Consider the following 24,365-nt stretch of genomic DNA (forward strand, 5'->3'; position numbering starts at 1 on the left):
CTGTCAGTGGCAGAAGAGACGATGTCCTCAAGAGGTGACCTTTGGGGGCTTTGGACACAGGGCCTGGTGGGTGGATAATGGAAGATCACCAGGGGTGGTCCCAATGAAGCAGTGGTTTGGATTCAACCCAAGTGGCCCTCCACACACCTTGGGGCACCCACTCCCTTGGCCTCCCTGAAGGTCTGTTAACCTGCTGCAGTGGCCTGCCGGGTCCTCAGGGGCATGGAGAGCAGCAGGTGGCCCTCAGGCCAGGACGTGGTGAGGCGTGAGTGTGGGACAGGGCAACAGAGACAAGCTGGAGGGCCTGGGAAAGGGAACCGCGGGTCCCGGGTGCGGCCTGCTGGTGTTCGCTGTGCCCCATGTCGGGGACACAGCCTGGTGGGGTGAAGGGGCCCAGGGTGAGCAAGGGCATGCGAGCGGGGACGAGGGATGGGGGCACAGGGCCGCTCCGGACCTTCTTGGGTTCAGGCCTGGCGGGCGGCAGGCCAGATGCCCGTTCCATCTCTACCCCGCCCTCCCGCGCCTGGGTTTCCTCCACTGGAAAATGAGCCAGAGCGCTGGCCCGCCTCCAGGACGCGGCGCGACAACGCCGGGACTTGTACACCGGAGGTCGACGCCGCCGCTGCCTCCGGGGGACCCAGCTACCGCGCGCCCCGAAATCGTAAACGCCGCGCCCCGTCCCTGCGGGGCGGAGCTAGCGCCGGTCCCGCCCCTTCGTCCCAAGAACTCCCGCCAGCGCGCCCCCCGGCCCAACTGCAGCGCGTGACGCGGGGCGCGCGGCTCCGGCGGCCACCGTGGGCGGGCGCAGACTGCCGGGGCGTCCGGGAGCGGCGGCATGGCGGCGGCGGGGTCGGCGGGGCCCGAGCCCATGCCGAGCTACGCGCAGCTGGTGCAGCGGGGCTGGGGCAGCGCGCTGGCGGCGGCGCGGGGTTGCGCGGACTGCGGCTGGGGGCTTGCTCGCCGCGGCCTGGCTGAGCACGCGCACCTGGCGCCGCCCGAGCTGCTGCTGCTGGCCCTTGGCGCGCTCGGCTGGACCGTGCTGCGCTCGGCGGCCACCTCGCGCCTCTTTCGGGTCAGTGCTGCTGGGGGTTAGGACATGGGGGCCCCCGGGCTGGAGGAGCTCGGGCCGCGGAATCGTGGGCCGCCGCGTGCCCTATCGGTCAGGAAGGGGTGGGAGTGGGGGTGGATGCGGGGGTGTGACTGGGCCGGGGAAGCGTGGGACGTGGGGACCCCGAATCGGGTAGGGTGTTCAAGATGGGGAACCGATTCGGTCAGTGAAGCACAAGGAGGCCCCGGGAGGTGGGAGGGCCTTGGCTGCTGCGCAGTCTTTCGGACCCGGTGGAGCCGGAGACCGAGGAGCGGAGGACACAGGAGGAGAAGGTTCGGCGCACAGGGGCCTTCTGCGCTTTGCTTCTCCGGGTCATGGGGGGTGCTCTCCGAACCGTATTGGTGTCCTGGGTCGGTGCGGCGGTGGGACTGGCTTGTCCGCTGCTACGGGGAAGAGGCCGGAGCTGCCCGGTCGCTGTAGCTCGTCTCTCTGGAATCAGCGCCACCCTCTGATCAAGGGCTGCAAAACCCGGGGCTCCCTGACGACGCCGCGTTCTCAGTCTTTGGGAGAGATCGCGCGGCCTGGGTCCTCAAAGCTGGACTGTATGGCCCCCAAGGGGTCGCGACCGAACTACTGAATTTCCGGCGAGCCTGGGAAGGCCACCTCCCCCACCTGGAGAGTGACCGGGGGTGACATTGGTGCCTGGACTCCCTCCCTTCCTTGGGGAGGGGTCGCTGCTGTGGGAGCTTGTGGGAAGGCGTTTGGACTCATCGCTGGGCTGTGACTCCCCTGAGGACCAGCAAGGATCACTCCGCCCGTCTGACCAGAGCTGGCAGGGGGTGCAGGGACAGAGTGCCCAGAGCCAACAAAGGGGCCTTTCTCTGCTGGCGGGGAAGAGGCTGGCCCTTGTTAAGTCAAGGCTGCTTGTCCCCACCCCCATTTGACCCACATGATGGGTAGAGACCCCAGCCACCACCCTGCTCCAGGGAGGGGGCGGCAGGCATGACGAGAGCCCCTCCATATGTAAGCTCTGGTCCCAGTCTGGCTTTGTGGCTTCCCCCACCTTACTAGTTTCCAGCTGGGAGGTGGGAGGTCCAGGAACACCAGAGCCTGGGAAGGGGATACGGTCCGTTTGGGACTACCAGGCTGGAGCAGGCTTCCTCCTCACTTACTGAGGGAGCTGGGCAGGGGACAGCAAGGTCACAGCGCCCCCACTTTTGGAATCCCCGGAGGTCTGGCACTCACTCCAAATTTGTGGCTCGCCCTTCCCCAGAAACGGGTGGAGGGGCTGCCTTGTCCTCCAAAGCTCATCTTTTTGGCAGTTGTCTGGTTGCCAGGGGTTACTGGAGCTGGCTCCAACTGTCTCCATGGCGACTATTGGTGCTCCAGCCCCCTCAGCCTCGCCTCCGGGAAGGGGGCGGGGCTTGGCCGGCCGCTGTGGAGCCCCGCCCCCAGGGAGATTGAGGCTCTGCTCCCAGGACTCCAGGGGCTCTGAGCCCCTTAGATTCCTCCACGTCTCACCGTTGCATGCCCCCACTTCTCTTGTGCCTTCCCCGATGTCCCTTCAGGTCCCATCTTTGATGTCCTTTCCCTCACCCTCTTTCTTCCTCTCCTGCATCCTCCCTTCCTTTGTCGCCCTGCGTTCCCAGGACTTGCCCCACATCCCTACGCCATCTTCCACAGCCCTTTGTTCCTCTCAGGTCTCCCCAGATTCCACCTCTGAGGCACCTCCTTCCCCTCAAGTTTCTCCCCCTGGCGGTCACTGGATTCCAGCCTCCTGTGTCCCCCACAAATGCCCCCAAATTTGCCTCCATGCTCTCTTCACAGGTTCACCCCCACCGCCCCTTCCAAATCTTCTCTTTAATCCTCCCTCCTCCCTGTCATACCTCCAGCTCCTATTGAGACCCCCCCACCCCCAGTCCCCTGGACTGACCCCACGATCTCCCTGGCTTTACACCTACATGTCCCCTTCCTCTGCTCACAGCCTCCCCTCACGTTTCCTCTCAGGTCTCCCCCATCACTCCCCTCCCCAGGCCACTGACTGGACAGCTGGGCACTAAGTTTAGCTCTTGGCAGGCACTCATGGGCTCTGGTTACGTTCCAGGAGGCTGTGGGGACCTGGCCTGGAGTCCCTGGGCTTCGGTTTCCCTTTCCTGGAGGAGTGGACCTGGGCCCCCAGTGCTGATGGCCCACCCACCTTCTCACCCATAGCCCCTAGCCAAGCGGTGCCGCCTCCAGCCTAGAGATGCCGCCAAGATGCCTGAGAGCGCCTGGAAGTTTCTCTTCTACCTGGGCGCCTGGAGCTACAGCACCTACCTGCTCTTCGGCACTGACTACCCCTTCTTTCACGACCCACCCTCCGTTTTCTATGGTAGGGCCCCTCCCAGGGTGGGGCAGGTTGGGGGAGGGCTCTATTCGGGACATGGACACTCATGAGACTTCCCATACTGGACATCAGCCCTGAGACAATGGCGATCAAGGGGCCTGTGGGCCAGGAAAGGGGGCACCTGACCCTGTGTCAGGACACAAGGAGACATCCTAGAGGAGGGGTACCCCTTGTGTGGGTCCTGGCAGTCAGTCCGGCAAGTGGAAAGGCCCTGGGGCATGCATGAGCTTGATATGTAAAGATGAGAGGAGGATGGGCAGGAGCTTGAGTTTCATCCTAGATGGGGTGGGTTTGTGGATTATAAGAAACTTCTGGCTCCCAGGAGATGAATCCTGGGTAAGAAGGGGAGCCGGGCCCAGAGGGCAGGCGAAAGACCAGTGTGGCTTGGACCAGCTTGGCAAGGAGGTATAGGTGAGGAGAAGTGGCTGCATCCATTGGGTGGATTCAATGTGGAAGTCTGCTGGCCTGAGCTCTGGGTGGGGGGTGGGCAGGAAGGTGACTGCAGTGTCGTCTGTCACCAACCGGCAGGCTGATAGAGAACAGTCTGCAGTGAGGGTCAGACTTCGCTCCCCTTGTGCTGACCACACAGGCCATGTGTCTGGGACACGCATGGGTGTGTTTCCTGCCGTGTGATATAAACATCCTGAGAGGGTTCCTGTGGCACCAGGGAGCTGAGCATGGAAGCCCTGTGTGTCTGTCTTTCTGGGACCCTGCTGTCCACAGGGCCACTTTTCCCATGTCATGCATCCCTGGGGGGAGGTTTTAGTTGTCATTTGATTTTCTGAGAATGAACTGTAATTGAACTCTCTCAAAGTTTTGGGCATGGACTTGCCTCTGGCTCCTCCTCATAAATTATTCTGTGAGACCACACTTGCAATTTAGCTACTTGTTTGGGTGCCCATTTATTGAGCACCTACTGTGTACCAGGTGCTGTTCTGGCACAACTGGGCAGGTCAGAGAAAGGGCCCTACCCCTGTGTTTTGGGGTAGCAGACCATGAAATAGCAAGTCTGTTAATGGTGACAAGTACAGACGAGAAATCTTGAGTGAGGAGAGGAGAGGGGATATGGGGTGTCTGGGAGGTGGGAAGAAGGGCATTTTCTACAGGGATGGGGAAAGCGTTAGCTAGTGTCCAACTCTTTGTGACCCCATGGACTATATATAACCCACCAGGCTCTTCTGTCCATGGAATTCTCCAGGCAAGAATACTGGAATGGGTAGCCATTCCCTTCCCCAGGGAATCTTGCTGATCCAGAGACTGAACCCAGGTTTCCTGCATTGCAGGCAGATTCTTTACTGTCTGAGCCACCAGGGAGGCCACAGGGATGGGAATGGTCCCGCCAAAGGTGACTTCTGTGTGGGGACTGGGAGGAGCCGGGGGCAAATAGGAGATGTAAAGGCTACTGTCAGACAGACACGCTACTGGCTAATCAGAAACAGCAAGGAGCCCAGTAAGCTGGGGCAGGGGCACTGGGGGCCTTAACCAGAGGGCGGAGAGCAGAAGCGGGGGCATCGACAGGATGACTTGAGGGGCTGAGGGCGGGAGCTGGTGTCTGTGGCCAGAACAGGGTTGAAGCAGGGAGAGAAGTGGTTAAGAACTGTTTTAAGGGGATTCCCCCTGGTTGCCCAGTGGTTAGGACTCTGCTTCCACTGCACAGCGCACAGGTTTGATCCCTGGTCGGGAACTAAGATCCCGCATGCCGCTCAGCATGACCAAATCTAAAAAAGAGAGAGAGAGAGAGATCATATCATTAAGAAATTTTTTGAAAGCAGAATTGATAGGATTCACTGCCAAACTGGAGGTGAGTGTGAGAGCGGAGGAAGGTGGGGCTGATGCTGGGGTCTAGTGGGGTGGAGGTGGGGCAGGTTTGGGGAGACCAGGAACTGATCCTGGAGATCGAGGAGGGGGATGAGGCGACGGTGATGTGGAGAGTCCAGAGCAGCAAGGGAGTGTGTGTGGAGACAAGGTCAGAGGTCCCTGGACTGCCCCCCTCCAAATGTGCCAGGAGGTACAGACGCAGCCCGGATGGGGAATTATCTGCTTCCCATTTCCCTCTACCCCAGATCCGGGGCCCAAGGCTGGAGAGGGGATACTCGCTCCCCACTGTACCAGCCTTGCCTATGCGATAGGTGGAAAAGTGGGTGTCCAGTTTCCACAGAGGGCGCCTCTATGTCCCTTCCTTCTCAAGAGGGACAGAGGCACCTGGCAGGTGCGGGGTGGGGGGCTCCCTCTGCTGACTGCAGCGCTGCTACGTGCCTGCACCCACAACGTGCTGAGAGAGCCTCCTAAGACTGTGAGTTCGGCTGCCGAGTCTCGGGAGCCCTGGGCGTGTTAAAGTTGAGGGTGAGTGATCTGTCGGGTGTTTGGCATTCTTTTAATTAGTTACACATAACAAAGAATCAACTATTTAATTTTATTTATTAATTTATTTGGCTGTACCATGTGGCTTGCAGGATCTTAGTTCCCTGGCCAGGGATTGAACCCATGCCACCAGCAATGAAAGTGTAGAGTCCTAACCACTGGACTCCCAGGGAATTCCCAGAATCAATGGATTTTAACCAGTCACAGAAAGACAAATATTGTGTGATTCTACTTATATGAGGCACTTAGGGCTTCCCTGATAGCTAGGTTGGTAAAGAATCTGCCTGCAATGCAGAAGACCCCGGTTCAATTCCTGGGTTGGGAAGAGTCCCCTGGAGAAGGGATAGGCTACCCACTCCAGTATTCATGGGCTTCCCTGATGGCTCAGATGGTAAAGAATCCACCTGCAACACGGGAGACCTGGGTTTGATCCCTGGGTTGGAAAGATCCCCTGGAGGAGGGCATGGCAACCCACTCCAATATTCTTGGCTGGAGAATCCCACGGACAGAGAAGCCCACCAGGCTCCCGGGCTCCTTTGTCCATGGGGTCACGAAGCATCGGACACAACTGAGCGACTAAGCACAGCACAGGATTGTCAAGTCCACAGAGACAGAAAGTAGGATGGTGGGGGACTGGGGTTTGGGGGAGGGGAAGCAGTGGGAGTGTCCAGTGGGAACAGAGTTTCAGTTTTACAACATGGAAAGAGTTTGGGGATTGGTTGCACAACACTGTGAATATACCTAGTGCTACTGAAATTAAAAGTGGCCTAGATGGTACATTTTATGTTATATATACTTTTAGCACAATTTTTCAAAATTCACCATTTTGAAGTGAGCAAGCAATTCAGTGGCAGTTACACAGTCAGTGTTGTGCAAGCACCATGTCTGTCCAGAACATTCCATCTTGCCCCAAAGGAGACCCATCCCCATTAGCAGCTCCCCATCCTCCCTCTCTCAGCCCCAGGTAAGCACTAATCTGCTTTCAGTCCCTACGGATTTGCCTGTTGTGCTCATTTCTTCTACATGGAATCATTGGTTTGTGATTATCTGTGACTAGTTTGTGTCTGGCTTCTTTTACTCAGCATGATGTTTTTGAGGTTTATCCACATTGTAGTGTGTTAATGTTTCTTTCCTTTTTGTGGCTGCACAATATTCCACTGTGTGAATTTATCCCATTTTGTGCATCCCTTCACCTGCTGACGGGCACTGGGGCTCCTCCCCTTTCCTGCCATGAACATGGGTATAAAGGGCCCCTGTCTTCATTTCCCTTGGCCGTAGGCCGAGTGGGCTTGCCAGGTCATGGGGTCTGTGTATTCCCAGCCATTGAGGTGGCTGCGGGGAGAACGGACCGTCAGGCAGTCAGGAACTGGCTCTGGAGGCCGGGAAGCTGGGGCAGTGCTGGGAGGAGATGGCAGTGCCTGGTCCAGGGCGGGGGTGGGGGCAGGGACCAAGGAGGGACCCTCCGAGAGGGGCCCACGTGGATCTCTGTTGCACGAGGGGCTGGGGCACAGGCGAAGGCTTGTCACTGGAGGAGGCAGCAGAGGAGGCAGCTAGGGGATAGGGCTCCAGGGGGACCTGAGTCTAGCTCCAAGTCATGGAGGCAGAGGGTGGGAACAGGAGGCCTGGGATGGAGCCCGCGGAGGCCATTTCAGGGGTGCGGTGAACAGAGGAGGAGCTGCAGACAGCACGGCACAGCCCGGAGTTCTAGGTCAGATCAGGCAGAGACTGGTGATGGGCTGAGGAGGGGAGGAGGGAGCTGGTAGAAGTAGCTGAGGGTCGGAGTCACCGGGAAGGCTCAAGACCGGAGTGTGGGTGGGCGCGTGTGTCGGGGGTGGGCGGGGGTTACTACAGGAGGACGGGAGGTGGAGCCGGGCCTGCTGTGCGGGAGCACCCACACTCACAGGCACTGGCCGGCACAGCGAGGCAGGGGCACCTCCATCAGTCTGGATTTGCTGAGAGGGTCTCGAGCAAGCCTGGTGAGTAAGAGAAACAGGAAGGGGGCCTGGGGCAGAGTTGGAAATTCTGCACAGGACTGATTCCAGGGCTGCAGTTCAGTCGGTCAGTCGTGTTCAACTCTCTGCAACCCCATGGACTGCAGCACACAAGGCCTCCTTGTCCCTCACCATCTCCCAGAGTTTGCCCAAGTTCATGTGCATTGAGTCGGTGATCCCATCCAACCTTCTCATCCTCTGTCACCCTCTTCTCCTCCTGCCTTCAGTCTTTCCCAGCATCAGGGTCTTTTCCAATGAGTCAGTTCTTCGCATCAGGTGGCCAAAGTATTGGAGCTTCAGCATCAGTCCTTCCAATGAATATTCAGGGTTGATTTCCTTTAGGATGGACTTGTAGGAGTCAATTTGAGGGTAGGAGCACCTTTTTCTGTAGATCTAGAATTGGTCTAAACGGTAATGCCTATTCTTAATGACGGGTGGAGAGTGCGTAACAGAAGGCCAGTGACCAGCACACCTACAGAGACACGTGGCACCCCCCTGGCGTGAGGGGGTGAGTGGGGTCACTTGGGGGTCCCAGAGGCCCTGTGAGTCCCTGACGGCACGGTGCGGCCCTCCCCAGACTGGAAGACGGGCATGGCAGTGCCACGGGACATTGCAGTGGCCTACCTACTACAGGGAAGCTTCTACGGCCATTCCATCTATGCCACACTGTACCTGGATGCTTGGCGCAAGGACTCAGTGGTCATGCTTGTCCACCACGTGGTCACCTTGGTCCTCATCGTCTCCTCTTACGCCTTCCGGTGAGTCCAGGGGGAGACAGGAGGGTGGAGGGTGCTGGCGTGAGCAGTGGCAGGAGGCTGGCACAGGACAGAGGCTGATCCTTGGGTCAGGCATGGGAGTGTCCATGGGGGAGGTTTCTGGAGAGAGACTCTGAAGTGATGGGGTGAGACAGGTGCAGAGGCCCCCCTGCCCCCACCCCATCTGTGCCACTCTGACCTCTCCTAGATGGCACCCTTGGCCAGGTCACAAAACAAGTGTTTACTGAACACCTGCCATGTGGCAGGTGCTGCTGGGGGTGCGACCATGAGCCCGACAGACAGACCCTGATGTTCCAGAACCCGCTGTGGCCACCACATGTGGTCACGGTGCTTCAAGGCAGAGCCTGTCCAAGCCACAAGCTGCTGTATATATAAAAGCCACTCTAATTCCAAGGCAAAGGAGAGTGAAAATACCTTGCAATCCCTTTGTTACCTCATTTACATTTTGAATGACAATATTTCAGATATACTGAATTATTTAGAATATATTATTAGAATTCATTTTATCTCTTCCACTTTATTTTTTTTTAACGTGGCTGATAGAAAATTTTAAACGAAATTGGGATTAGCAGATGTAAATAATTACACATAGAAGGATTACTACTGTATAGCACAGGAAACCATATTCAGTACTCTGATAAATCCTAATGGAAAAATATGGAAAAGAATACACACACACACACACACACACACACACATATGTGTAAGAATGTGCTTAGTCACTCAGTTGTGCCCGACTCTTTGCCACCCCATGGACTGTAGACTGCCAGGCTCCTCTGTCCATGGGATTCTCCAGGCAAGAATACTGGAGTGGGTTGCCATTCCCTTTTCCAGGGGATCTTCCCAATCCAGGGATCGAACCCAGGTCTCCTGCATTGCAGGTGAATTCTTTACCAGCTGAGCTACCAGGGAAGCCTTTATATATATAAAAATACATATATATATAAAACTGAACCACTTTGCTGTACAGCATAAATTAACACAATATTGTAAATCAACTGTACTTCAATAAAATTAAAAAATGACGACATATACAGCTCATATTCTATTCCTACTGGACTAGCCATGCCCTCCAGCACAGTAGCTGCTGGCCACAGGTGGCCTTGTTAATGTTAATTAAACAAATAAAATCACACATTCTGTACTTCAGCGCCAGTATGTGGCTGGTGACTCTGTAGCTGGTGACTGGGTCTCAGACAGTGCAGGTTTAGAACATTCCTATCATTCCTGAAAATTCTATCAGACAGCCCTGCTCTAGAGGGTAGAGTCAGATAACATCCCCTCACCCCCCCAAAAAAGCCCCACATTTATCTGAAGGTGATAACTGGAAAATTCGAGTGGAAAGATGAGGACTGCTGAGGTGGTGAGGTTAGGTGCAGGGGGTTGGGGGTGACAGGTGAGCAGAGACTGAAGGGCGGTGAAGGAAGGCTCCAGGAACACCAGGGATGTTAGGTGGTGAGCACAGCCTATGACTGTCGGGAGCCTGAGCTGTCAGGAGGACAGAGTCGGGACGGAGACGTGACCGAGGCACACGGCCACATCCAGGCTGGACTCAGGCTGCTGGGCCATGCAGCTGTGAGGGGTTGGGAGTGGGGCTCCAGGCTTCTGCAGATCCTGGTGGGGACCCAACCCGTCTTAGGCAAGCCTGCAGATTGTGGCCGTGTTCAGGTTAAATGTGTAAACCTGGGAACATCAGCGAGGCAGTCGTGTTTAAAGTTTGAGGGGTCCTGGACATGTGAGGGTTAGGGGTTACAGAGGGGTCAGGGGTCACGGGTGAGGTTACCCGTCAGGAGGTGAGGAAGGATCAGAGAAAGTACTTCCAGAGAGGTTCCTGAGTCACGAGGGATAGGGTGAGGGCCTGGGTGGGGCTGCCACGGGGTGGACTTGGTCTGGGTGCTACTGCTGACCTAGCCCCGTGAAGGGATGGGCAGGGCAGCCGGGCCAGGGAGGATGGCTCTGAACCCGCCCACAGGAAGCCTGAGGGGGGCGGCCAGGGGGGCCTGTGCTTGGGAGCCTGGGTGTGGGTAGGATCCTATATAACTGGTCCTCTCTGCTCTCCCGCTGTCTTCCCCAGGTACCACAAGGTGGGCATCCTTGTGCTCTTCTTGCATGACATCAGTGACGTACAGCTGGAGTTCACCAAGCTCAATGTCTACTTCAAGTCCCGCGGAGGCGCCCACCATAGGCTGCACGCCCTGGCTGCCGACCTGGGCTGCCTCAGCTTCTGCCTCAGCTGGTGAGGGGAGGAGGCGGGCGAGGTCAGGTCGGAAAGGGGGTGGGGTTTAGATGAGTGGGCGTGGCCAAGCCAGAAGAAAGCGGGTCCCAGAGACGGGGTGGGCCCGGCAGGGAAGAGGGTGGGGTTTAGAAGGGTGGGCGTGGCCGAGCAAGGAGAATGCGGGTCCCAGAGACGGGGTGGGCCCAGCAGGGAAGTGGGTGGGGCCAGCTGGGGACTGGGTAGGGCTTGTGGGAAGGGACAGGGCCAGGCCGGGGAAGCAGGTGGGGCTTGGTGGGGTGGGCAGGGCCTGGCAGGGCAGTAGACGGTGAGAGTCGGGAAGAAGCAAGTGGGCTGGAAAGGACAGAGCAGGAAAGGAGACAGATGGGCAGGAATGAACAAGGATGGGGTAAGGAGACAGGGACAGATGGATGATTCCAGCCGGGACAGGTCAGGCACGGGGTGCGGCCATCCTCCGCTTCTCCCCCACAGCCTCCCCTCCCTCCTGCAGGTTCTGGTTCCGCCTCTACTGGTTCCCGCTCAAGGTCCTGTATGCCACGAGCTACTGCAGCCTGCGGTCGGTGCCTGACATCCCCTTCTATTTCTTCTTCAACGTGCTCCTGCTGCTGCTCACCCTCATGAACCTCTACTGGTTCCTGGTGAGTGAACGCCCACAACGCCTCCCCACCTGGCCCTCCTCAGACGCCTGTCCTGTTCCGGTCCCCGTCCCTGAGGAGCCCTCCAGGTGCAGGCCCTTCTCACACAGGTCCAGTGAGAAGGCCACGTTAGGCAAGGGGCAGAGGACCTGTGGCAGGAGCAGACAGCGGTCAGGAGGCGCAGGGCTCTCTTTTCACCTCTGCCTTCCCCTCCCACAGTACATCGTGGCTTTTGCTGCCAAAGTGCTGACGGGCCAGGTGCGGGAGCTGAAGGATGTGCGGGAATATGACACGGCAGAGGCCCCGAGCCCCAAGCCCCGCAAAGCTGAGTGAGTTTGGAGGGGCCGGCGGCCCTGGTTCATTCCTTTAGCTACTACCTCTGTCTGACAGAGCGCGCGCTGAGGGCGGGCCCTGGAGACGCGGTGGCGGATGAAGCCCAGGTGGACGCTGCCCCCCACCCGGAGCCTCCATTCAAAAGAGAGACGGCAATAAAGGCATGGACCATGTAGCTACAGAGTTAGATGCTGTCGGAACAGACAGCGAGGAAGGTGGGGGCAGAGAGGTGCCTGGTCGGGGCAGAATGGTGAGGGGTGAGATCAGGGTCTCAGTGGTGGGAGCTGTAAGGGCCAAGCCCAGTGGTGAGGGGCGGCCGTTGGCCAGGACTGACAACAGCCTCTAAGCAGGTGGCACTGGAGGTGGGGGCAGGGGGCGCTGTGGGCGCCAGAGCCTGCACTCTGTTCATGCTGATACTCCCTGGCTTCAAGGTCCCTTGAGGCAACCGCTGGTCAGCCAAGCAGATGGGGCTTAGGGTTTGGACCCAGGTGGGAGCCATAGGGACGGAGAGCAAAGGGGACCTCTTGAAGCTTTCTGGAGGTGGGCCTGGGGACTTCCAGCCCTGGGATGTGAGCCAGATGGCACCCAAAGCCCCTGGCCTAGAGGGGCCCCAGGGGTGAATGGAGGCAGGCTGGGGTGACTAGCCAGGTCAAAGGCATGCAGCACCCCACAGGTAGTGTGAGGAGTGGTTGAGCAGCAGTGAGGTGGGGGAGAGGGGACCGCTGAAGGCCCCCAGGGTGCTTCCCAGCAGACCTCTGATTTGGCCCCTGGGAGATTGTGAGGGACCAGGCTGGGGAAGATGGTTCCCAGGAAGCAGTGGGCTCAGAGTGCAGTGATGCATGGGTCAGCATGGGCAGTGAGGAGAAAGAGAAAAACAGACCTGAGAAGGGGAGCAGAGAACTGGGGGATGGTCAGAGCCCGGGGTCGAGAGAGGAGTCAGGCCAGGGAGCAGGGATGGTGGACACGAGAAGGCTGGGCAGCAGGTGAGGTCATCCCAGTGGTCAGATCCCAGCTGTGTTGGAGAACTCACCAGACTTGCTCTGGATGTAGGTGAAACAGAAATAAAAGAATCAAGGACGATCCAAGACCTCTGGCTTGAGCTACCGTTTACCGAGATGGGACTCAGGGCAGGGCCGTATGCACCCATCGGGGTGGGAGCTGGCAATCTAGTTCTAAGGGTGTTGGATTGTCTGTGTCCAGCAAATTTTAGTTGGGAATTACACATAGAGATCGGTGAGGTCTCACCAAGCAGTCTGATCAACCCTCAAAGGCTTCTGGAAGGAAAGCACTTGCTTGGCCAAGTCTGAAACTCTGAAAGCTCTTTCTGCTGTAAGACAGTGAACTCCTGGAGAGCCCAAGGCAAAGGGAAAGTTAGACCCCCTAGCCACACCCCATTCCCTGCTCTGTCTCCCCCAAGAATGTCCAGCCAGAATGTGGGTTGGGAGGCTGGCACCTCCAGCCCCAAATGACAGCATTCCCACTAGGATGGCAAAGAACAAACTCCATACAGAGATGACAGGGGACCCGGGAATGCTGCCTGAACCTAATCCCTAAGGATAACTAGAATTAGCACAGTTGAGTACAAAACAAGATGGGATAAAAAGCAATGAGAATGTGGGATGTGCCACAAAAGAGCTGGTCGGGACACCTCAAAACTGTCAGGTCATGGAAAACAAGAGACAGAGGAGCTGTCCTAGCTCAGACTGACTGAATGCAGTTGTGGAATCCTGGACCAGAAGAGACATCTGTAGAAAAACTGGTGAAAGTCAAATAAAATCTACTGTTTAGCTCATCGCAGTGTCCCCAGCGTTGGTTTCTTAGCTGGGACAGATGCACTGTGGGGATATGAAATGTCAGCATTTGGGGAAGCTTGGACAAGGCCTGCCCTGGAACTCCTGATGCTATCTCTGCAAATCTAAAAATTATTCTAAAGTTGAAAGTTTATGAAAAATGTAAAAGACCCAAGAGACCAGTCAAAACAGCATCGGACGTTCTGTTACTTTCCTGGGTCTGCTGTAACAAAGTGCTGCAGACCAGGGGGCTTAGAACAACAGAAGGTACTTCTCTCACAGTTCTGGAGGCCAGACGTCTGACATGAAGGTGTCAACAGGAGCCACAGACTCTCTGAAGGTCTAGGGGAGGGTCCTTGCTCGCCTCCTGCAGTTTCTGGGGCTCCTCTTGGCTTGTGGCTGCATCCCTCGAGGCTCCATTTCCTGTCTCCACAAGGTCTCTTCTCTCCAGCTCTTCTCTTCTAAGGACATTTGTCATTGCATTAGACCACTATCATCTCTTTGCAGTTTCCTTCACTTAATTACATTTATAAAGACTCTTTTTCCAAATAGTCACATTCACAGTTCCAGAGATTAGGATGGGAACTTTTTATCTTTTTAGGGACCACTGTTCAACCTACTGTAGAAGTTGTCTCCAACAATTAGATACAGCTTAAAGGAGAATCAGTAAATCGAAAGCTGTGGAGAAATTATCCAGAATTCAGCTAAACACATGGAAAATATGACAACTCGAATGGTAAGAATTACCTGGCTGAGTTCTAAGACAGACAGGGAAAGAGAACAATGAGAAGACACAACGCTGAGAATTCTTCCAGAAAGTGACAAACCATAAATCATCAGCAGGATGAATAAAAAAGCGTCCTTGCCCCAAACATGGGGCTTCCCTGGTGGCTCAGATGGTAAAGAATCTGCCTGCAGGGTGGGAGACCTGGGTTCAATCCCTGGGTTGGGAAGATCTCCTGGAGAAGGGAATGGTTACCCACTCCAGTGTTCTTGCCTGAGAATCCCATGGGCAGAGGAGCCTGGGAAATGTGAAACAGCCACAGAAAAGAAGAGATGACCTACAAAACAGTGACGGACTAAAGCAGCAAGGGAAGCTGGAAGACTGTGGAGTCAGATACCACCTCCAACGCTAAAAGAAAGTAACAGAAAACCAGGGATCTTGTGTACAACTTGAAAAACAATTACTCAAGAGAAAAGATACCTGTTGGCTTGAATGAGATCCTGGGTTTTGTCCCCAGCATGCCCATCGAGAGAGAGAGAGAGAGAAAAAAAGAATATCCACAGGAACAAAAATTAAGAATGCTTACCACTTGCAGATCTTCTCTACAAGAATATTTCAGAAAACAAGAAAACTATACCCAAGAGATACATCAGCAGAGAAACTGACACATATCTGGGTAAAATTCTTTTAAATGCCTAATCTCAGAGATTTAAAAGAATTAGAGCTGGGACTTCTCTGGCGGTCCAGTGGTTGGGACTCTGTGTTTCCACTGCACGGTGTGAAGGTTTGACCCCTGGTTGGGAACCAAGATCCCACACGCTGCACAGCCAAAAATTAAAAAAGAATCACAAAGATGCCATGTTTGGGTCAAGCTTAATAAAATAAAAATAAATGCCATGCCCTCCTCTGGGGGATCTTCCCAACCTAGGAATCGAACCTGCATCTCTTATGTCTCCAGCATTGGCAGGTGGGTTCTTTACCACTAACGCCACCTGGGAAGCCCCAGGGGATTACCTTTGGGTTATCTGTGTTAGTCGCTCAGTCGTGTCCAACTCTTTGCAACCCCATGGACTGTAACCCATCAGGCTCTTTGGTCCATGGGATTTTCCAGGCAAGAATACTGGAGTGGGGTGCCATTTCCTTCTCCAGGGGATCTTCCCGACCCGGGTGTGCTACACTGCAGGCAGACTCTTTACTGTCTGAGCCACCAGGGCAACCAACTATAGTGAGTACTTATGTTAACACTCAGAGTGTAGAGGGGAGAATGGAACAAAAAACAGGCAGAACAAATACAGAAAAGGAAAGTTAGAAAAAGCAGAATAAGTAATGCAAAATAGAGCTCAGAATCTCAAATAATAGGCATCCAAATAAACCCTTATGGACTCATCAGGACAGTTACGAGACTGGGCTTTTAAATAAACCCACTTCTGACCTGGTTAAAAGACTTCAACTCCAGGATAAAATGCAAGTTGCAAGTAAAGGACAGGAAGAGACATTCGGGTGTAACCTTTGATCTGGAGGAATCTGCACAGTGCAGCCCTAAACCGTGGCGAGAGGGGACCCCGGGAGGTTAAGTCCGTGCTCCCCAGCAGGCAGCTCAGAAGCAGGAACAGGCGTTCTTTTCTGTATTTTTAAACTTAATGTTTATGACGTATTTTTGTCCGTGCTGGGTCTTAGCTGCTGCTCGGGCTTCTCTAGTCACGACGAGCAGGGGCTAATCTCTAGTTGTGGTGCTTGGGCGCTCGTTGCGGTGGCTTCTCTTGCTTCAGAGCGCAGGCTCTAGGGTGCACAGGCTCCGTAGTTGGCGGTTTCCAGGCTCTAGAGCACAGGCTCGGTAGTTGTGGTGCGTGAGCTCAGTTGCCCTGAGGCATGTGGTATCTTCCAGTTCAGGGATCGAATCCATGTCTTCCTGCACTGGCAGGCGGATTCTTTACCACTGAGCCATCAGGGAAGCACAGGGACAGATGCTCTTTTAAAGCACAGAACACTGATCAAAATTGAAAACAAAACAAAACAAAACAGGCCACAGGAGCAACTTCAGTTACTCAGAGCCGGGATCACGCAGACCACGTATGATGAGAAAATTCAGTTAGGTCTGAAAACAGTAAGAAAACGGCGACTGAGAAGCACTTCGAAGGACTCCGGAGTGGAAGAGCAAATCATGTGGCAGGGTGGCACCGATGCCTCCCTTGCTCCTGCTGGTTCTCTCTTCTGACCTGCCTCCACGGGACCCCTCCTGGGCCTCCATCTTCGGGCCCCTGCAGTGACCCCCGCTCCCTGGGCACAACCTCGGCCTGAAGCCCCCGTCATCCTCTCAGGCTGCTGGGAACGCCGTTCATCCAGGCCCCTCGCCCCACTCTGGCTCTGCTGACTTGCCAGCCCCACCTCCCCAGACATTGGCCTTTGCCGCACTCTCAGCAGGCCCTGCTGTATCTTAAGAGCTGAGACCCACGTGTCTGGCCGCAGCAGCCACGTGGGCCAAGGGTCCTAGTGATGCCAGGGTGGTGCCTGCGCTCCTGGGACTCTCCCTTCTCGGCCACCAGTGTCTTCACCATTGTCCCCTCACCTGATGACTAGCCCCCGTGTCCCCGGGAGGAAGATGTCCACCCTCTTGCCTGGCTGGCTGTTTGGTAGCTGGTCCGTCTCCTTCTGAAGCCACCGTCTGGGCCACCGATGTCTACCCCCTTGCCTGCTCAGGGACATTCTGATCAAAGAGAGAAGCCGCCTCTCTGCCCTTCTCTGCCAGTCTGGCCAGCATCTTCCCCACCCCATCCCCCTTTACAGCACAGCGCCCCCCTTGTCTCCCTTCCCGAACCCAGCTCCCTCTGGGATCTTTCCCCCGTCACCCGCTGAGACCACTCCTGTCTGCTCCACTGATGCTAAACAAACCTGGTGGTCCCTTAAACCCCTCCCCTTTTTAAAAACAGTTTTATCGAGATAGAATTCACACACCATGCAGTTTGCCCATTTATTATGTAGAATTCAATGTTTTTGGTCCATCCACAGGGTTGTGCAACCCTCACCGCGGTTTTAGGACATTTTTGTCAGCCCCCCAAAAGAAACCCCATACCCAGCCCGACCCCTCCTTTTGCAATCACCAGTCTGCTTTTGCTCCCCACTTCACTTTCTGCCGCCTTCCTGCTCATGTGCCTGGCTTCTCCCCCACCAGGGTCACTGAATCCAACCCGACTTCCCAGTGCCTCTCCCAGCTCCCAGTGCTGCTCTGAGCGCCATTCTCAGCACCTTCTCAAATATCCAAAATCAACCCCCAGCCCCACTCCCAAACTACCTCTCCTGTACATTTGCCCATCGCAGCTGATGGCAACTTAAAGTGAAAACCTTGCAAAACCCTCGAGAGATCCCCTTCTCTTCCTTCTTCTTATCCGCAAGGAAATATCCAGAAACCCCCTGGGTCCCTGCCTGTCCACATCTCCCTCCAGCTTCCACCCTCACTCTGATTTTTTCTTTCCCTGCAGTGTTGCACTGAGACTAAAAAAGTGTAAATCTGATACTGCAGAGAGTCCATCCTGCCAGAATTGGGTACTCCCCTCCCCCCACAAATACTAACACTGTTTTTGAGGAGGGAGGGGACACTTGGAAGCTTGCGCAGAAAAACAAACCTGAATCACCCCAGGAAAGCTCTGATAAAAAGGTCCAGGGCAGGGAATACAGATCCTTGGAGGTATTAAACCTTCTATAAAAGTATAGGAATTAAAAACAGCAGGAACAGAGCTGAGGCTATCAAACTTTAACAAAGAAGGAACCCCGGGAGGGAAGAAGTGTCAGTGGGACGCTTCCTTGGTAACCATCTTTATCTCACATCAGCCCCCAGCACAGACTTCCAAAAGGTCAAAGATGTCGGTGCAGAAATGAAGGCTGTGCAATCGAACAAGAGCAGAAACGAGAGACTGTGTCGTCCAACAACGAACAGAACTATGAGAAGACTCGAGAAGCCAGGAATCCCACCTATGCTCTGTCTGAAGGACCAACAGGCAAAGCCAGAAGCTATGGGACAGATGGGCGGTCCACAGGGGGCTTATCTCTGATCTCCTAGATAAAGGACTCCTGCGGTGGCAGTGAGAGAGCAGCAACCCACGGAGAAGTGGGCTGAGGGGGAGAGACGTGCTCCCAGGAAGGGCCAAGGGAAGAGCGAATCACAGTGACTGAGACCATCTCCTCGGGAAAGTGCTCATATGAAAGGGTCTGTGGGCTAGGGTGCTCCACACACCAGAGAGCTGCAGGGGACAGTAATCCACATATGTCTGTGAGGATTCTCAGGAAAACTGGTGGATTGTTAGGAGTCATCCAGTCAAACTGAGTTTGCTGTGCTTTCTGATGTCTAGATCATGAGAATATATTTGTTGTTTAGTTGCTAAGTCGTGTTCGACTCTTTTGCGATCCCCTGGACTGTAACCCACCAGGCTCATCTGTCCATGGGATTCTCCAGGCAAGAATAAAGTGGCTTGCCATTTTCTTCTCCAGGGGATCTTCCCAACCCAGAGATTGAACCCACATCTCCTGCATTGGCAGGCAGGATCTTTACCACTGAGCCACCAGGGAAGCCCAAGAATGTATTACTGGCTCAAAAAAATACATTTGTGTGTAAGCTGGACTGTAGAACTCACTTCAGCAGAGACTGATGGATCGATCACGTGCAAAGGCATGAAGAGTTCTCATACGTGGGGACAGGAATGGCCAATGGCCATGACCATTAGGCTGCAGCGAGGTCCATCTTGGCATCAGCAGACTGGCAGTTAAACAGGGTGTAACTCTAAGCAAGGGCTGGCAGGAGCAGTGAGGAGCAGGGCAGACCTGCTGGGTCCAGTAAGGTGGGCCTGGGTAGACCCCTCAGAGCACAGGTCCCCTCCCAGTGGGGAGCCCAGAGATCTACCACTAACACAGGCAGGGAAGATGGAATTAAGGAGAGTGCCAGGGCACATGGGTGCCATCTCAGCTGCACCATTTGGAAAATTGAAGTGCAGGAGCACACATCTTTTTAGACAGTTCAAAAGATGCAAACCATGCACATTGTTAGAAGCTAGGGGTCTTTCTTTGGGATCTCAAGCTGGGTACTTATAGTATTGATTCTTTTTTAAAACACTACATAACTTGTTTTAAGGACATGGAAGCAAAATAGGGGCTGTGGCAGATGTAGACAGCAGGCAGTGGGTGGAGAATCGTGGCCTGGGAAGCCTTTCTTGGTAAGGCTCCTGGAGGTGGGTAGGAGCCTGCCCCACTCCAGTGGGGTCGCAGGGGGCTGTGGTCAATTCTGCCTCCTGTGGAGGCAGAGGTCCAGGTCCTGGTTCAGGCAGAGTTGGTGGGTAACTTGGCCTCCAGCAGCCGCGGGTGGCTCAGGAGGTGGGGAGGGGAGAGAAGGGTTTAATTGTGGGGAGGAGCGGGGACCACTCGCCCAGCAGGCAGATGGCAGGGTCTTTTGGCCTTGTGGGCTGGGAGGAAGGGTGGAGGCGGAGCTGGGAAAAGAGATGTGAAAGGCCAGGAGGGCGGGACAGGGGTGGGGGACGCTCCGCAAGGGCGTGGGGTCCCCAGGCTAACCTGGGCCGGTTCTGGCTCGCAGGAAGCCGCTGAGGAATGGCCTGGTTAAAGACAAACGCTTCTGAACCCCTTCACCCCGGCCTCGCCGCCCAGGACCCAGTCCCGCCCAACCTCGCCCTCGGAGACAAACCACGCGGCTCCCCAACCCGCCCCAAGGACCCTAGCCCTACCAGGCTCCGCCCCCTCTCCCACCCACTCCTCCTTGGCCACTCCCTGGACCCCTGCCCCGCCCCCTGGAGACCCCACCCCCGCAATTGGTCCCTATTCAGCTTCAGGATCGCGGCCACACCCCCCGGGACCCTGACCCAGCCCAGATCTCTCCAGGGACCCCGGTCCCGCCCCCAGCCCACAGGTCAGGGAGCCCGACAGGCCCTGAGCACTCGCCCGGCCGCTGCCTGTGAGGAAGATGCCACCTCTGTGCCGCCGTCCGAGCCGCCGAGTCCTTCTCCTCCTACTGGCCCTGCTATTGCCCTCATCACCCCCGGCCTGCGCTCCCGCGCCCCCGGGCCCCGCCGCCGCCCTGCTCCAGGCCCTCGGATTGCCCGACGTGCCCCGGGGCGCCCCCGAATCCCGGCCCGTACCCCCTGTCATGTGGCGCCTGTTCCGGCGCCGGGACCACCAGGAGGCCAGGGCGGACCCGCGGAGGATGCCCCCGGGGGCCACCTTGCGGCCGTGCCACGTGGAGGAGCTGGGGGTCGCCGGAAACATCGTGCGCCACGTCCTGGACCGCGGTGAGTGGGGTCTGCGCTGGCGGCGTGGGTCTGGGAGGCCGAAGAGCCCTGAGAATCCCCACCCATCCCGTCCAGCCTGCAAGCAACCTGGGCTTCAGTACTCCATGCGGTCCTGGGCGTGGACACCTGTGGGGACAGGGGATGGGGGACAGCGAAGGGAGCGGTCCGAAAGCCAGGCTCTTCTACTCAGAGCCGGGCCCCCTGGCTTGCAGATGAAGCCCTGCCCCCACTCCATCACAGCCCCTCTGCCGCTTCACACCACTTGATGCCTTCCTGCTGATGCCACCCCGCCCCAGCATCGGTTCCCCTGGCCCCAGGCGGGCTTTCGTTCATCCCCCACTCGCCGATCTCCACCCCCCGCCCCCGCACGCGGCCCCCTGTCTGCCGAAATCCCCAACCGCGGGTTGACCCAAACTGGGTAGGGCCTCTTCCTCGTAAGTGATGCCCTGCCCCCACCCCCTGGCGCTTCACAGCACTTGACGCCTTCTAACAGACGGTGCGCCCCCACCTTCGGACGCTCACCTTTCTCTGCAGTCCCCAACCCAGGCCCCCCTCGTGGGCCAGCCAGCACCGCGAAGGGACCCAGCGCCAGCCAAGCCCTCTCCCTTTCTTCCCAGGAGCCGCCGCCCGCCCCCCGGAACCCGCCTCAGCTGCAGGGCAGTGCCCTGAGTGGACCGTCGTCTTCGACCTGTCGGCCGTGGAACCAGCCGAGCGCCCGAGCCAGGCCCGCCTGGAGCTGCGCTTCGAGGCTGCGGAGGCGACAGCGGGGACGACTGGCGGCTGGGAACTGAGCGTGGCGCCGGCGGGAGCGGGCCTCGGGCCGGTGGGGCTCCGCCAGGTGGTGCCCACTCTGGGACAGCCGGTGCGTGCTGAGCTGCTGGGCTCCATCTGGGCCCGCAACGCCTCGGCGCCCCGCAGCCTCCGCCTGACGCTGGCGCTGCGTCACCGGACCCCCGCGGCCTGCGCGCGCCTGGCCGAGGCCTCGCTGCTGCTGGTGACCCTCGACCAGCGCCTGTGCCACCCCCTGGCCCGGCCCCGGCGCGAGGCCGAGCCCCCAGTGGGTGGTGGCTCTGGGGGCTCGTGTCGCGCACGGCGGCTCTACGTGAGCTTCCGCGAGGTGGGCTGGCACCGCTGGGTCATCGCGCCTCGCGGCTTCCTGGCCAACTACTGCCAGGGCAAGTGCGCGCTGCCTGCGGTGCTGTCTGAACCTGGCGGGACTCCCGCGCTCAACCACGCGGTGCTGCGCACGCTCATGCACGCGGCCGCCCCCGGCGCCGCCGGCCTGCCCTGCTGCGTGCCCGCGCGCCTGTCGCCCATCTCCGTGCTCTTCTTCGATAACAGCGACAACGTGGTGCTGCGGCACTACGAAGACATGGTGGTGGACGAGTGCGGTTGTCGCTGAGGGGCGGGCGGGGCGGGGGGGGGGGGGGCGTTAATAAACACTCCGTGGTCCGCGCAGCTGGCCCCTCTGCTCTTGTTACCTGGCCCGGAGGGTGGGGGCTGGCAGCCACTGACCATCACCGTTGACCACGAGGGTAAAGGGTGGGGGTTCCCAACAATGATGCCATGGGAGAAACCATCCCGGAGCCCAACATCTAACGTGCCCGAAGCCTAGGAACCGCCGGACCCAGGCCCAGGCCCATGCTCCCCTTTCCATGCCCCGTCTCAGCTTTGTCATCAAGGTGGCTCTGAACCCCACATCCCCAACCAGCCAGACCCCCAGGGCAAGTGCTCTGCCACACACCCCTGCAGTTATCCAGCCCCAGTGTGAAAGCAAGAGATGTTTATTAAGATTTTATTGGTGACAAAAGAGCTTAAAACAAATTGACCAAAAACCAAAAGTCGCATTGCCTTGGTACAGATGTTTTCTAACTTGGGGAACTTATAGTAACTGCTGCTAAGAAGGTGGAGAAAAAAAGCAAACAGCACAAAGCAGAGGCAAAGCATTCCAAGGAACAGAACAGGGTGGGTGTGTCACCCGCGGGGACGGCGCACAAGGGGTCACAGCAGAAACCTATCCGAACTATGCAGCTACCAAAAGAAGTGGGGGCCGAAGGCCCTGCAGCGAAGGTGATAAATAAGAGGCCTGCCACACAAGGCGGCCTGTGCCCCCACCCCTGTGTGCCAGAGGAAGGGGGCCTGCGTCCCCTCTCCCCCGTGTGCCAGCTGGAGGCTGTGGGATAAGGCACACTGGGAGGGGGATGGTGGGGTCAGGGGCACCAGGGCCTGGACAGGCAGGGTTAGGGCTAGATGGTCCCCAACCAGGGCCGGCCAGGGAGGCCAAAACCCCACCGTGTGCAAAGAGCTGGGCGTGGGGGCCTCTGCCAGCAACAGTAACTTCAAGTTGCAGTGCAGACCCAGGCAGAGGCCCTGTGTAACGCCTGATGTGACAAACTCAAGCCCTTTAGCACAAAACCAACGTATTTTGGAAACTTACTCCCTTCTCCCCCCACAAATGACCCCAGCTCATCGAAGCTGTGCCCACGTGTAGAGTGGCTCCAAACTAGTGGGGCAGGTGAGGAACAAGGTGGGGGTGGGGGGCGTTCAGTGACTCCCAACTGGCCTCAGGGTGATGGGGGCCTCCCTGGGGTCGGGGACGGGTCCTCCTGACTGCCGCCTTTCACCAAATCCTCAGGAAGGACCCTGGGGAAGAAGCAACTGGCCGGGGAACAGCCACCTTCCGGCCTTCCAGCCTCACGGCCAGTCCCGCCCGAAGCCCCTCCTGTGGGGCCAAGTCCATGGCGCACCGGAGCGCTCTGCTTCGTGGGAGTCCAGCAGGGCCCTCGGAGCTGCCTGCCCGGCCCAGGACTGTGCTCCCTCACTGCCCTGATGCGCTGGGAGAAGCTGCTGGAAGCTAAAAACTGAAAACAATCCTCGTCCCATTGCAGGTGTTGATTCTAATCTTGAGTTTGTGTTGGCATGTTTAAACTTCGTTTCTGGAAGCTTCTCACATCTCCCAGGCCCACCATTAAGATTTGAGAGACAAACTCAGGAAAGTATATTTTTCAGTACTCCTTAGAAAGAATTTTTAAAAAACAAACAGAAAAACACAAACCACCATATTTTCTTGAAATGAAAACCCTCCTAGAACGCAGGCAGCATGAGCGCGGCGGTATCAGAGCCGGTGTGGACAGAACCCACACTCTGTGGGGCTCTCCCGGCATGGCCACCACTGCAAGCAGCCTGCTCAGCACAGAAACGCGAAGTTTTTTCCTGCTAAAACGTAGTCCCCTTTCAATAAAAGAGAAAAAGAAAGAAAAGAACAGAGGAAAGGGCTACTCTGAGATGAGGGTCTTCCTCCCTCCGCCCTGGTCGCAGACCCAGGTGTGGATGCGGCGGGCGAGCTGGGCTCCTCGCGAGCGGGGCTGGCGGGGCTCGCTGGCGGCGGTCCTCCGTGGCCGCCCCACCTCCCGCTCTCCCTTCGTCTCCTTGCCGCCACGTGCCAGCAGTGGGCGCTCGCTCTGCCTCGGGCTCCTCTCTCCCTCGGGTGCTCCTCTCCCTCTCCTGTTGCTCACAGTGGTGCTTCAGTTTTAGCAGTGGAAAACAGGTATCCATTTATTTTTATTTTTTATTACCCAGAATAAGATGCTGATGGACTAAGCCACATAGCTTAGCTCTTCCGCTGCCACCTGTCAGGGAGAGAGGGAGGGCAAGAGGCTTTAGAACAGGTGGGAGCCAGGGCAGCTCGTGGACCTGGCCCGGAAGGCTCCCCCACTCCAGTGGCCAGCTAGGGGCCCCGACCACCGACTTCCCACCCAGAGACAAGGTGGCTGAGAGTCACGGCTGCTGGGCCTGTGCAATCAA

At 57.1% G+C, this 24,365-nt stretch overlaps 3 protein-coding genes across 7 annotated transcripts in view; 2 read left to right on the plus strand and 1 right to left on the minus strand.

Moving 5' to 3' along the window:
* The first annotated feature begins 751 nt into the window (after positions 1-751).
* On the plus strand, positions 752-20,350 carry CERS1 (ceramide synthase 1). Of its 3 annotated transcripts, XM_010806537.4 has the most exons (8): positions 752-1,072; positions 3,260-3,419; positions 8,364-8,544; positions 10,637-10,798; positions 11,286-11,433; positions 11,650-11,759; positions 18,103-18,269; positions 19,853-19,946. In XM_010806537.4, exons 1-8 carry the CDS (start codon positions 836-838, stop codon positions 19,861-19,863), a joined length of 1,176 nt encoding a protein of 391 aa, XP_010804839.1. In that variant the 5' UTR covers positions 752-835; the 3' UTR covers positions 19,864-19,946.
* GDF1 (growth differentiation factor 1) lies at positions 20,237-22,405 on the plus strand. The gene is made up of 2 exons (XM_010806542.3): positions 20,237-20,561; positions 21,179-22,405. The coding sequence occupies exons 1-2, from the start codon at positions 20,237-20,239 to the stop codon at positions 21,961-21,963; spliced, it is 1,110 nt and encodes a 369-aa protein (XP_010804844.1). The 3' UTR covers positions 21,964-22,405.
* Positions 22,330-24,365, minus strand: part of UPF1 (UPF1 RNA helicase and ATPase) — a 33,583-nt gene continuing 31,547 nt past the window's right edge. For all 3 annotated transcript variants that reach the window (XM_002688526.7, XM_005208480.5, XM_010806543.4), the window contains exon 24: positions 22,330-24,190. The gene's annotated coding sequence lies outside the window, so the exon portion shown is untranslated. The remainder of the gene's footprint in view (positions 24,191-24,365) is intronic.

This window comes from Bos taurus, chromosome 7 (assembly GCF_002263795.3).
Source record: "Bos taurus isolate L1 Dominette 01449 registration number 42190680 breed Hereford chromosome 7, ARS-UCD2.0, whole genome shotgun sequence".
Lineage (NCBI taxonomy): Eukaryota > Metazoa > Chordata > Mammalia > Artiodactyla > Bovidae > Bos > Bos taurus.